Here is a 14,089-nt window from a genome sequence, read left to right as displayed (position 1 = left end):
TGCCTTGTGACTTCAGATACTAAAAAATTGTAATTTTTTAACACATTTTTCTGTATCAGCATGACAATGTAAGGTGGCAGTTAATCATTTAAAAATAATTACTTTTAAGTTTTTAAGTTTTTACAATAAGTAAATTAAAATGATGAATTTATAATACACTTTTTGGTCTAAGAATTTCACCGGATTTCTAAAATAAGGATCAGTTTATACAGATCACCTTTTCTCTCTCTAGTCTTCAAAAATAAAAAAAGGAAGCAAAGGGGATACAACCATGTTGAAACCAACATTGATGGCAGCTGTTCCGGTAAGAACCGACCGTTAGTTAATGTTGCATACTAGAGAAGGGTCACCGGCCACAGAGCCTGAACGCTAGTGGAAGAGTTAACTGTTGGCAGGGTAGTTTATGTAGGATTTGTTCCTTACTGATTATATTGCCTTATGCTCTGCGGGACTGATTCAGTCTTCCTTTTTTTAACTTTATTTATTTATTCATTTTTTAAATTTACTAAATACTCAGTTTCAGTTTCCCTGTGATAATATTACATCCTTTCCCTAAAGTCGCTTCTTATTCAGATCCTTTTCATGATATGTTTGCTATTAGTAGAAACCTGAAGCCCAGCAGGAGATGGGGGGAAGGTTTGATAGCACTTCCTTCTCCTCTGAGCAAATTGCGTAATTAATTACCTCCTGAGTCCCCAGGAACAGTCTGGCCTAGTCGCCAAAAAAAGTGACAGAGAAGTGGTGCACCTTTGAATTACCTGAGAAACACTATGTATCCTAATGTACCAGGCATGGGCAGGGACCTGGGAATTGAGTGGAAATGGCAGAGTAACGATTTTCTGTCTCCTTAGTGTGAGTTTTATGTGGCTTCTGATATTGTTTGAAAGTGTTGGGAATCATTACCAGATCCCTGAGTAACCCCATCCAAGCAGAGTTACATAGTTACTTTGTAGTTTCTGTAGGTGCATAGTTTCTGTAGTGTAATATTTTACTTTTTAGTTCATGTAATCTTCAGTTCATGTAAAATGAAATACAATTTAAACTTGTAAAGGGAAAACCATTTCAAGTCATTGAAGTATATATACTTCATAGTGATGGTCCTAGCAAGCTAAATGTAGTGCAGAGCAGGAAAATTTCCTGAGTGCAGCATTAAAAGACAACCAACCAACCAGAATAACCCTTTGGTCCTTTTGTGAGCAAAGAATGTGACTCTCTGTATTTTTATAAGATAAGGTTATGAGAATTTTAAAAACCATTTCATACAGTTGTTATTTATGTAGTGAGCTTAGTTTTTCCAAAATAAATAAGACAAGCAAGCCATGTAAAGAATCAATACTGATTCTGTTACTGCCCTAAGGCTTTTATTTTTTTTCTTTCTTTTCCCCCCCACTCATGAGCATCTAGGTATATTTGTGTTACGAAAAATTATTTTTACAGAAACCTCATTTTTAAACTAGCTGTGGCTCTATTTTAAAAGTTTATTCCTGATAGACTATATCTTCTAAAATGCCTCAACACTGATAGAAATATTTATCTGGTGTTCAGATATAATATGGAAGGCAGCTGATAGCATTATTGACGGTATTAACTCATTTTTATATATCTAGGAAATCATGGATCGAATCTACAAAAACGTTATGAATAAAGTGAACGAAATGAGTAGTTTCCAACGCAATCTGTTTATTCTGGCCTATAATTACAAAATGGAACAGATTTCCAAAGGCCGTGGCACTCCACTGTGTGACAGGTCAGATGACTCCCCCCTCTTCTTTGGTGACTTAGTCATTTTGTTCATATCACTAGCCCAGGTAATTGAGATAGTTACAAGAAATGAATTGGTTTTAAAAAGTCAAAGGGACTCTAAAAATCCATCTTGCATAAGAGTATGAGCAATTAAAAAAGATTGCAGTGTTATTTGAAAAAACATTTCACTTACAGTTTTACTGTATTTAATAGTTTGCTTTCATTTTCTGTGGACACGTATGTGATTTTAGTTATTTTTAGAAATAATTTTTCTTTGCTTTTAAATTTATTTCAATATGAATATAAAATGGCAACTAAATATGAGTGTTTAAAGTGTTAAATGATAGGTTTTACCACAGACCTGATACTTTTTGTTTTTGTAGTGCTGGGTAAGTAGATTTAATTATAATTTAGAAATTAGAAAACAATGTATGGCATTTAATTTGTTTTATGGGAATATTAATAGAGTTTCCAGATGCTCCACATTATTTGAAACTTTATATTTTTTCTGCCTTATTTTAAAAAGAGATTGTACAAATATGTACACATTTCTTTTTTAAAAAACACTTTGAGAGAGAGAGTGTGTGTATGCATGCAGGGGTAGGGGTAGAGTGGGAGGGAGAATGAGAATCTTAAGCAGACTCCACATTGAGCATGGACCCCGACGCAGGGCCGATTCCACGACCCCACGACTCTGAGATCATGACCTGAGCCGAAACCAAGATTCAGACGCTTAACTGACTGAGCCACCCAGGTGCCCCAAGTATGTGCATATTTCTAATGAAGTAAACAAAAGCAAAAAAAAAAAAAATTTGCTTTTAATGCTAAATTTTATAAAGATACAATGGGATTATTCAGTATTAATATGTGTATTACATAATATAAAACTAATTGCTCTGTGGCCATAAACATGGGTTTGCCATTACTATACAAAATTTTAAACCTGACAGTTTTGATTTCAGATATTAACTTGAAAAGTTCTTAAGAGAAAATCATACGTTCTTTACTTGGTCGAACTATAAAAAATTAAGATTTAAATAGTGAGTGAGAGAATCTCTTGAACTGGTTGTGTGGCTTTGGGCGAGCGTGACTCTCAAAATCTCACGTATCAAAATTGGGAGATTAGTCTGAACGATCTGGAAAATCCCATTCAGCTTCAAATCCTCTGATTCTCTCTCTCTCTCTTTTTTAGGTTTATTTTCCGAAAAGTTCGAGGCTTGCTCGGTGGAAGTATCCGGCTTCTGTTGTGTGGAGGCGCTCCGCTTTCTGCAACCACACAGCGATTCATGAACATCTGCTTCTGCTGCCCCGTCGGTCAGGGATACGGACTGACTGAATCTTGTGGTGCAGGAACAATTACAGAAGGTTGGTGCTCTCCACAGGGTGGTGTGTCCAACAGAGCCTGGGGTGTGCCTCCCTGTATTCTTTGGTCATGGGTTGTTTTCTGCAGTACGAAGGATAAAAGTGGTTAAGGTATTTGTGTAGCAGAATAATGGTAGATTCTAAGTACTGTGATTATTGATAAAGTTTTTAAGTATTGGGTACATCTAATAGTCAATTAAAGGAGTCTTTCATGTTAGATTATGATACATCATATTAAAAGCTACTTAGCGTCTGGAAAAGAAGTTTTAGTAACAAGCATTGGCTGTATTATATACATTTATTTTCTTTTATCAGTTATTAAATGTCTTTTTGTGAAAAACATTAACATGTTTTGTACAGTTGTTTAGGTATGTGTATTAAAGCTCAAACTTGGAAGTGGTTTATGGGGGTGGTCTGTGTAATGAGAGAGAAACCAGATTCAGTTTTATAGAATGTAATTTCTAGCGTTTATCATGGTGACATGATTGAGGAGGTGATCCACTACCCAAGTGGTTCCTGGATGAATCCCAAAGTGCCTCATGTGTCCCTTTTATGGAGGAAAGTTATTTTGCTTCTCAGTACTAGGAAAAGCTACTTTGTATTTTCTAGATACTGACAGGTACTAAACCTTTTAACTGATCATTTTCCCCTATTTACCTTCAGTGTTGCTGTGTACCATTCTTTTTTTTTTTTTAAAGATTTTATTTATTTATTTGAGAGAGAGAGAATGAGAGAGAGCGAGTACATGAGAGGGGGGAGGGTCAGAGGGAGAAACAGACTCCCCGCTGACAGCAGGGAGCCCGATGCGGGACTCGATCCCGGGACTCCAGGATCATGACCTGAGCCGAAGGCAGTCGCCTAACCAACTGAGCCACCGAGGCGCCCCTGCTGTGTACCATTCTTATGTCAGGTTTATCTTACATTACTTCTGTATTTTCCTGTTTCCAGTTTTCTATATTTTGGAAGCTACTTCTAAGTCTTGTTTTGCAGGAAATAAAAAAGCAATCTTAAATATGTACATCTATGTTTCCTTTCTTCTGATGATCCTTATAGCTTCTGTTTTTAAGATTTGCATTGAATGTGATTCATCAGTTACAGCTTATGTTGTAAACAAAACATTCTGTGAATTTTAAATATCAGCCTTTTCTGATACTTGAATGATCTTTGAAGAGGAAACATAATGCAGTAGTAATTCACAATAGTGGTGTGTGCTTTTCCCAGATCCTTGAAAGTTAATCTCCAGCCTGGTCTAATGAACTCCTGTGTATGAGTTTAAATAGGGTGATAGCATCAGCTGATGTCGGGGAGGCTTTAGAGGTCTCACTTTGTAATAGTGATAGACGGGAGAAGATTGGAGAGGCTATTTATACTGCAGAGCCGTCCGGTCTAATAAGGAAGTGGAATGGGGGGAAGCCATTGTGATCCATCATCCTTTAAGATAGGGGCTCCAGACACATGAGCCAGGCAGCTACTTCAGTGAGTGAAGTGAGCCTTGAGGTACGAAGATCCGCGGTGGGTGTAAGGCAGGAATCGGGGGGAGCTGGAGCAGGCACGCCCCATCTAATGGGGACTACAGTTGTTGCTGTGCTGGAAATGCCAGCCCTGTTGGTCCTGGAGATGCCACACTTCTGGGGAAATTGTCTTGATTTTTAAATGTCAGTAACCAATTCAGAATAAAAAAACAGAACTCTGTGTGGGCCACACAGCTTGTGGTTCCCCAGTTTGTGACTCCAGCTTTTAAAGATTCTCTGGGGATGTCAAAGCTTTGGGATAAATCATCATTTTTGGTAATTTAGAAAAATCAAGCTGTTTATTCACCACTGTAATCAAATGCTTTTTTTCATTTGCATCTTAGTATGGGACTACAATACTGGCAGAGTGGGAGCACCATTAGTTTGCTGTGAAATCAAATTAAAGAACTGGGAGGAAGGTAATAACCTATTTTAACCACAGACCATTAATTTGTATAATATTAAACCTTAAAATTAGAATTGTGCTTCATTTTCTTACTTTAGAATATAAAATCACCCACAAGTGCTTTTTTTGTCTAATAGAACTATTTTATCTAGAGCTATACGAATGCATTTATTTTGCTTATTTCAAGAATGATTCTGAAGAATTAAAATTGTTTTTATTTTGCTTATTTTATTACATGAATGCAAGTAAGAATTACGGCAAAAACTTGAGAAATCTCCTAAATGAATGATGTCAGTAAATTAGGAATGATCATAAGTTTATTTTGTTAGCAGCAAAATCATAAAATATAATATATGAAACTGAGGATTTTTCTTTTTTTCTTTCTTTTCCCTGACGGCTTCAATCTAGAATCATCAGAAGGAAATTTTTACTATAATTTCATACAAATCTGTTGTGCCATTTAAATACTAATCACTTTTTAAAAATTTTGATTCTTTCTGTGTATACATTATCAGTGATTGGTTGGCTAAATTTTTCTTTTATACAGAGTAAAGATTCTGAGGGTTCGCTGCCATTTTTCATTTACCTTTTAGCATAATTAGTGAAAATGTTTCACAGATTTAAACTTGGAGTCATTCTGAACTTATCTGCCAGTCATAAATCTTCTAAACATTGTGTAATTTGATTTTGGAGATGTGTTTTATTGAATTACATGATTTAATACTTTTATCAGATATATAGGAATCTCTACAGAATCCTTAAAGGAGTTTACCTATGTAGTACACATGATTATTTTATACCACAGATGTTGGATTTTTTAGTGTAATTTTTGCTTGGAGTAGTAGTTTAAAAGCATCAGTGCTTATGGGTAAGCAACTGAAATTTTGCACCTAGTTTTACATTAATGAGTTTTTGTTCATTCATACTGTCTGCCTCATTTCCTTTGGGAAACTAATTGGATTAAAATCAGATGTCCCTGTTTAGAAACTAATAGTTTCACATTTTCACACAACTGTATATAGGGATAAAAATTTTGAATTAACTGTTAATTATTTTGTGTTTATTAGGTGGATACTTTAATACCGATAAACCACACCCGAGGGGTGAAGTTCTTATTGGTGGCCAAAACGTGACAATAGGATACTACAAAAATGAAGCAAAAACGACAGCTGATTTCTTTGAAGATGAAAATGGACAGAGGTGGCTCTGTACTGGAGATATTGGGGAGTTTGACCCCGATGGTTGTTTAAAGATTATCGGTGAGCCAACTAATACATATACATATGTTTTCTGACAGTGAATGTTTCTGAAATAGTTTTACAAAAGAGATAACTGTATATTTAGGGAAACTGTTTAATAATATAAGAATGTATCTCTCTGCAGTGTTGATAGGGTCTGTTGTATCATCCCTGGAATATAAAATTTTATAATAAACTGTGAAGAAGTTTTAAGGCCTGACATTTTAGGAGATCTCAAAATCTGTTCAACAGGAGTGGTATTTTTAATTATTAGATAACCCTGAAAGAATCCAGTTCTCAGTAGGGAATATTTATTTTTGTGTGCTCTTTGCTATCTAGAGGTTATTGGACAGGCTCTCTCCTGTTGGAACCATGTCCTGGCCTTGCCTGTGAGAATAAGGAAGCCTGGCAGTTGGAGTACTAGGACCCAGGGGGCAAAAAATAGCTCCCTGCCTTCCCTCTTAAATTTTTTTTCTCAGTTAATAGAATTTCTGTCCTAGTCATGCTACCTAGAAACCTGGGGGAGATGAGATTGTTTAGTGCACTCCCCATGTCTTACCCATTTTCTACTGATTTATCATGTGAAACATGCCTCAAGATACTCTCTTCTTTCTCTGTGCCCCACCATGACCGTAGGTCAGGCCTGCACCTTCTGTCACCCTATTGCAAGAAATTCCTCCCTGGGACATACTTGTACCCCTTAAACACACACACTCAAAGGCCATGTGAGCCCTCAGCACTGATCTCACTGGGCCCCTTTGCTGCTAGAAAACTCTAGTGGCAGCTAAGGGCTTGGTTCCTTGCGCCTCTGTCCTGTAGCCCAACCCCACCTCTCCGCCTCCGGCCGTTCCCTCCCACACCATGCTGCGGTGATTCAAGCGGACCTGTCTGTCGTTTTCCACGGCTGCTGCACTTGGTCAGCGCCCGTCTTCCCTCAAGACTCAGTCCAGGCCTCACTTACAGGAATTCTTTCCAGATCAGCAGGTTGGACAGGCTTGACCTTTACCCTTACTGTTCTGTATGGAGGGGATGTGCTTCTCTCCAGATAGAATGTGAGCTTTCACGTGTCCCTGAGAACTCTTCAGCTTCCTGGTGTTAATGGGTTGCAGGAACACACTTGTTCAGCGGAACATGCCCGAAGCCCTGATGGTGGGGGCTCTTGACTAGAAGCTGATTTTCTTTTTTTGAAAGAATTTATTTAATGGTACAAAAATTAGGGCCTAATATACTGTGTACTTTTAGTTTGGGTGTAACTATTAATAATAGACTTAACTGATAGCAAATTACTTAGGGAATGGGCAATATTCATGTGTATTCAAGGTATTTCTATGCTCCCATGTGGCCCCTCCCGGCCTTTGTTCTGCACAGATCGTAAGAAGGACCTTGTGAAACTGCAGGCGGGAGAATATGTTTCTCTTGGGAAAGTAGAGGCAGCTCTGAAGAACCTCTCCCTTATAGATAACATTTGCGCATATGCAAACAGGTAAGAAAGTAGAATTCTGTTACTTTTACTTCAAACAAACATTTTGTGTGGTTTTGGCATTTCCTTCCTAGATGAATCTTCTTTGTAAAACTATACTAAGAACTCTTCTTCCTTCTTATCCGTTGTCTCTGGGAGAGTCCTCTTCTCAGGAAAAACCAGTAACTGATTCTGTCCTTGTGATGCCTCCCCTCCTCGTCCTCCTCTGTGTCCCTGTTTTCTGCTTTACATCTCACTGCGGTGTCCTGTGTGGTAGGGAGGGGAAGAAAGTCAAGTCCTCCCTCCTGCTGCCTTGGTACCCCCAGTGACCCGCCCGGCTGCACAGGGAAGCATCCCAGAACCAGTCCAGAGCAAAGGGGAGTAAAGAAGGAAGTTGAGGATGGGAGTCATCAAGCTGAACCCTGCTCAGCACTTAGCTACCCCGCTCTAGACTCGAGCCTACTTCAGACCCTGGCCAGGGCTGGGAGCTCTGCCTTAAGCTATGTTAAGCTGTGGCTGAACTCCTAGTATCTCTAGTTCGTAATTATATAGAGGCAGCTGGGAAGGAGGGAAGGAGAGTTTAAAGTTAAAAATCCCAGAAATGTATTCCTGGGAAATGTGTTGGAAATTTAGATTGGCACTCTGATGACATTTTCCCCTAAGAGTTTTATATGTATTAATTATTCTCCAGTGTTAACGATCAGATACTTGGTGGCCAGCCTAGGAACCTTACTGCAGCAGTTGACATAAAATAGTTATTGTGAGATTTAAAATCTGGTATCAGAAGAATCAATTTAGAAATAGACTTTAAAGATTTACTACATTGAATCATAAATCATTCAGCCCTTTAATTAGCTATGAGATATTTTCTTTAGTGCTGCTACAATTCTGGCTTTTACTTGTGGGATCTTAACCAGACTGCCCTTCTCTTCCTAATGCTGTTGGCTATTTCTTACTGCCACTGGCAGGCGTACCTAAAGCTCTTTCATTCACAGTTCTCGTGATAACAAAAGAAGAAAATAAATGCAGCCACATTACTTTGATTTGCTGCCAGTTTTCTTTAGGTACAATTTCTTTTTTTTTAAATTTTCAAATATATTTTTAAAAGGTTTTATTTATTCATTCGAGAGCAACAGAGTGCATGAGCAAGGGCAGGGGGAGCAGAGGGAGAGCGAGAATCCCAGGGAGACTCAGCACTGAGTGTGGAGCCTGACACGGGGTTCGATCTCACAACGCTGAGATCATCACCTGAGCGGAAATCAAGAGTCAGATGCTTCACCGACTGAGCCACCCAGATACAATTTCTATTTACATGAATTTTTATTTTTGTTTAACCTGTTAATGTGAATTACTGATTCTTTTCCAAAGTTGAATTTTCTGATATTTGTAATTTTCTTTTAAAAAATGTATACATGGAAGTATTCGTAACAGTTAACACCTAGTTGAAATTTGCCATTAAATATCAGATGAAGGTTTATTTAGCAGTGGACTCTGTTGAGCGTTGAACATACTATGAATCATACGGTAGAAGTGGCTGTTCCGTGAGGTAAGTGCTCTGTACCAGATGCGCGTCACGTATGTTCTTTCAAGCAGTCATGAATTGACGGCGTCGGCGTCTCGCTGACACCCACTCCCACGCTGTGCCATTTAGACCCTTAGCCGCTTGTCCTTTATGTATTTCAGTTATCATTCTTATGTCATTGGGTTTGTTGTGCCAAATCAAAAGGAACTAACAGAACTCGCTCGAAAGAAAGGACTTCATGGGACTTGGGAGGAGCTGTGTAACAGCTGTGAAATGGAAAACGAGGTCCTCAAAGTGCTCTCTGAAGCTGCTATTTCAGGTGAGTGGCTGTGAGGCAGACTGAGGACCGAGGCTCACGTTTACTTGCTCTGCTGTCACAAGGCTTAGGGGACATCATTTCCTGCTCGGAAACCAACTGTGTCTCCTGCCGTTGGATAGAAGAACAGGCTTCTCAGGCCCGCATCCAGACTCCTCCCCAGGACTCGCCCGTCACGGGCTCCTGTGGCGGCGGGCACCGGTCAGAATGTCCTTGTCCCTGCAGCTTCTGTCTTCCGGGTCGCCCTTTCTCTCCTTACTCAGCTGGGTCCTGGCCACCCCGGCCCACCCGGAACTGTCCAAGACTCTTCTCTGCATTTTCTACACCGGATATGTCCTATCCACCTTTCTGCGTGTGTGTTGGGGGGGTTGCAGTGGGTTGCTCTGCTTTTGGTTGCACTCACGTGCAAGGGTTTGTGTGGACGAACTCATTTCTCCCGGGTAGGTACTTCAGAGTGGAACTGCTAGGCCTGTGTCAACTTTATGTTAAATCTTTTGAGACAAAAGTACCAGATTATTTTCCAGAATATTTTTTCCCAAATTTTCCAAACTATTTTCTAAAATGGTAGCATCATTTTATCATCCCCGCTAGTGTTGGTTTCCAGTTTCCCCACGTCCTCGAAATACTTGTTACTGTTCATCCTTTGGATTCTACTCATCCTAGTGGGTATGAAGTAGGGTATCTCGTTTTGATTTACATTTTTCTGGTGGCTAATGATGCTTGGCATCCTTTCTTGTATTTATTAGCCATTGTATGTCTTCTCTAGAGAAATGTCTATTCAGATCCTTTGCCCATTTTTTAAATTTTTATTTATTTATTTTTTAAAAGATTTATTTGACAGAGACAGAGCGAGAGAGGGAACACAAGCAGGGGGAGTGGGAGAGGGAGAAGCAGGCTTCCCGCCGAGCAGAGAGCCCGATATGGGGCTCGATCCCAGGACCCTGGGATCATGACCTGAGCCGAAGGCAGATGCTTAATGACTGAGCCACCCAGGTGCCCCTTTGCCCATTTTTTAAATGGGGTTGCCTTTTTATTATTGAATTGTGCGAGTTCTTTATATATTCTAGACACAAGGCTCTTACCAGATATGCAATTTGTAAATATTTTCTCCCATTCTGTGGGTTGTGTTTTTACTTTTTTGATGGTATCCTTTGAATTACAAAAGGTAGGTTTTTTTTTTTCTTTTGTTGCTTGTGCTTTTGGTATCCTATCTGAGAAACCATTCCTAATCTATCACAAAGATACACCCTATTTTTTATTCTAAGAATTTTATAGTTTCAGCTGTTATATTTAAAAGCTCCTTGGTCCATTTGAGTTCATTTTCATATGATGTGAAGAAGGGATCCAACTTCATTCTTAGGCAAAATCTGTATTAGGTTTACACCTGAGAAACAGAATTAGTAGTATATAGAGAGACTCAGTGTGAAGAATTGGTTTATGTGATTTTGGGGGCTGACTTAGGCAAAGCTGGAAATCGGGAGGGCAGCCTGCTGGCAGCAGCTGACCACAGGCAGAATTGCTTTTTGTTTGGGGGCACCTCAGCTCTGCTCCTACAGCCTTTCAGTTGGCCAAACCAGGCCCACTAAGATGATCTAGGCCAGTTTTCCTCACATAGAGTAAACTGGTTATAGACATAATCCTATCTACAAAATATCCTCAGAGCAACACCTGCATTAGTGTTTGAGTACCTGGGAACTCCAGCCTAGCCCAGCTGATACACAAAACTGACTTCCCAGTCCATCATCGCTTGTCCGCTTGGCACCCATGTACATCTCCTGAGAACATAGTTGATTTTTAAGTAAGGACAGTAACAAAGACTCCTGCCTAAGGCAGTAAAGCTGCCTAGCACACAGCTGAAAATGCAGTGACCTTTTTTGCAGAAGAGGATGCAGAGCTCTTGAGCGATTTTGGCTCTTATTCTGTATGCAGTTAGCTTATTAATACCTATTATTATAGATAAGAGAGTAAAAGGGAAGAAAAAATATTTGCTTTAACATATAAACACAACAGAACAAAAAGGAACTATTCCATAAGTCCTGAGGTCCAGGCCTTGCTGCTTTTGCTCACAGTGGTTTTCCCTCTAGGGGAGCACTCCTGAAATAGCTTCAGTCTTTGGAGAGAAAACCTTGTTGTGGCTATGTTTATAAGTTAGAGTTAATATACCCCTTTTGCTCCCAAGGTACTTACACCTTCAGTTTAGTGAGCAAGTGTGCCTGTGTGTGTGTGTGTAATCATGGCTACATGGTTACCTGTTTATCATTGTTAGATTTTATTCCACTTGAGAACAGAAACTATTCTTGTGTTTTTTAAAGAGTGTTTAAGAATGTTTAGTAAAGCACTTCACACAGTAATTTTTTTCAATAAATATTTGTTGAATGAATGCTGGAAAAACCTCTCCCTTTTCTCCCCGTCTCCATCCCTCCCTTTCTTTCTCCATCCCTCTCCCCGTCTCCAACCCTCTGCTATTGAGAATCTGCTGGTATCCAGCAGTGTATAGGAACACGATAGTGAGCCTACATTCTGTCCTCAAAGCTTATGCTGAATATTCTGGTTCAATGACAAGATTCTTTTTAAACTTTATTATTTTTTAGTTTCTAAAGTGATCTCCTTAAAATAAACTGAAAACAAATAGGTGTGTGGCATTTGCTTTTCCTTAATCGTGGATCTTAGCTCCTAGAGGTAAACGGCTTATAGTTTGGTGTATACTTGTCCTACACATCTAGATGCGTATAATTTATCTGGTATTTAAAAAAAACCTTTTTTTTTAAAAGCCTAATAATATATATTGCAAATATCTTTACACACTGTACCATGTAGATCTTATTTTTTTTTCCCCCCAAAGATTTTATTTATTTTTGACAGAGCACAAGCAGGGGAAGCAGCAGGCGGAGGGAGAGGGAGAGGTAGGCTCCCTGCTAAGCAGGGAGCCTGAAGTGGGACTCGATCCCAGGACCCCGGGACCGTGACCTGAGCCGAAGGCAGACACTTAACCGTCTGAGCCACCCAGGCGCCCCATAGATCTTATTTTTAATGACTGAATTATATTCCATTTTATGCCTACATCATAACTGAATCTAACCCATTCTATTGATGGCCATGTAGATTTTTTAAAACAGTTTTTTTGCTATTACAATTCTCATACATATCTCTATATATTTTTACTTGTAGCGTTTTTGAGGGATGGATTATTCAGAAGTGAGATTCATGGGATGTTTGTGCATTTTGATGGGTGCTCTAAGACTAGAAAAGTTTACTGTTTGCTAAGAATTTTAATTGTACATTTTTCATGCCTCTGCATTTACATTTTTTTTCCTTCCCCCGTCTCAGCGAGTCTAGAAAAATTCGAAATTCCAGTAAAAATTCGTTTGAGCCCAGAACCGTGGACCCCTGAAACTGGTCTGGTGACAGATGCCTTCAAGCTGAAACGTAAAGAGCTTAAAACACATTACCAGGCGGACATTGAGCGAATGTATGGAAGAAAATAGTTCTTCTCTTTCAGCATCGTTTGCTACAGGGAGCTCAGATCAAATAGGAAAATACTTGAAGTGCATGTCTCCAACTGTGAGGCAAACCCCGTTCCTCATAGTAAACCTAAACTGTTACTTCTCATGACGTCGCCGTTTTTACTGACAGGATGAGTAAAACATTAAGACAGCAAACTGGTGTCTGTCTCTTCTTTCTCTCCCCCTTTCCAACTTACCTTACCACCTAGGACTGCACTTGTCAGCATGAGGACTTTCTGAATCATTTTGGGGAACAGTGATTTTAAAACCTCAAGTTTTTAAACATGATTTATATGTTCTGTATAATGTTCAGTTTGTAACTTTTTAAAGTTCGGATGTATAGAGGGATAAATAGGAAATATAAGAATTGGTTATTTGGGGGGCTTTTGTACTTACAGTATTTAAAAATGCAAGAGTATGGATGTGAAATTATGTAAATTCAAACGCTTATGAATCAAATCATTGTTGAACAAAAGATTTGTTGCTGTGTAATTATTGTCTTGTATGCATTTGAGAGAAATAAATATACCCGTACTTATGTTTTAAGAAATTGAGACCTTGTGAATATATGCCTGACAGCGTCTTCTATATATATTTATTTTTTATTAGGGAAAAAATGGAAGTTTGGTTGGTGCTGCATGAAACAAGATAGCACGAGAGGGTTATGTTCGATAGTAAAGAAAACACAGCAAATGTAGCACCAGTGGGTAGTCTCCAGTAGCTGACCCTCAGGGTATTCAGGGTCTTCTCATTAGCTTTGAACTATGAAAATGTCCAAACTTTTTTTTAAAGTTGGAAGCAGTTCTAAAAGTTAGGGTGGGATTTAAGAAGCAAAGGATAGAAAGCTATTCTTTATTAATGTTTATATTTACAGCACCTCAGTCATGGAAAGATATTCTATCCACTCCGATGCTTTTAGTCTAGATGTGTAATCTTCTATCGCATTTCAAAATGAGGATTCTTTCTCTTGATAGTTTGCACTGGTTGTGTGTGTGTGTGTGTGTGTGTGTGTGTGTATTGGCAACTTAT

General features: G+C 38.9%; 1 protein-coding gene across 1 annotated transcript in view; it reads left to right on the top strand.

Moving 5' to 3' along the window:
• Positions 1-13,610, top strand: part of ACSL3 (acyl-CoA synthetase long chain family member 3) — a 70,543-nt gene extending 56,933 nt beyond the window's left edge. Inside the window, exons 9-16 of the mRNA XM_081815304.1 lie at positions 233-304; positions 1,608-1,747; positions 2,936-3,108; positions 4,961-5,035; positions 6,090-6,281; positions 7,629-7,743; positions 9,403-9,560; positions 12,885-13,610. Coding sequence (XP_081671430.1) covers positions 233-304; positions 1,608-1,747; positions 2,936-3,108; positions 4,961-5,035; positions 6,090-6,281; positions 7,629-7,743; positions 9,403-9,560; positions 12,885-13,042 — 1,083 coding nt within the window. The 3' untranslated portion in view covers positions 13,043-13,610. The remainder of the gene's footprint in view (positions 1-232; positions 305-1,607; positions 1,748-2,935; positions 3,109-4,960; positions 5,036-6,089; positions 6,282-7,628; positions 7,744-9,402; positions 9,561-12,884) is intronic.
• The last annotated feature ends 479 nt before the right edge of the window (positions 13,611-14,089 follow it).

The sequence above is a fragment of the Leptonychotes weddellii genome, chromosome 3, assembly GCF_054177405.1.
Source record: "Leptonychotes weddellii isolate Sample4059 chromosome 3, ASM5417740v2, whole genome shotgun sequence".
Taxonomy (NCBI): Eukaryota; Metazoa; Chordata; class Mammalia; order Carnivora; family Phocidae; genus Leptonychotes; species Leptonychotes weddellii.
This window is presented reverse-complemented; position numbering and strand designations above follow the sequence as displayed.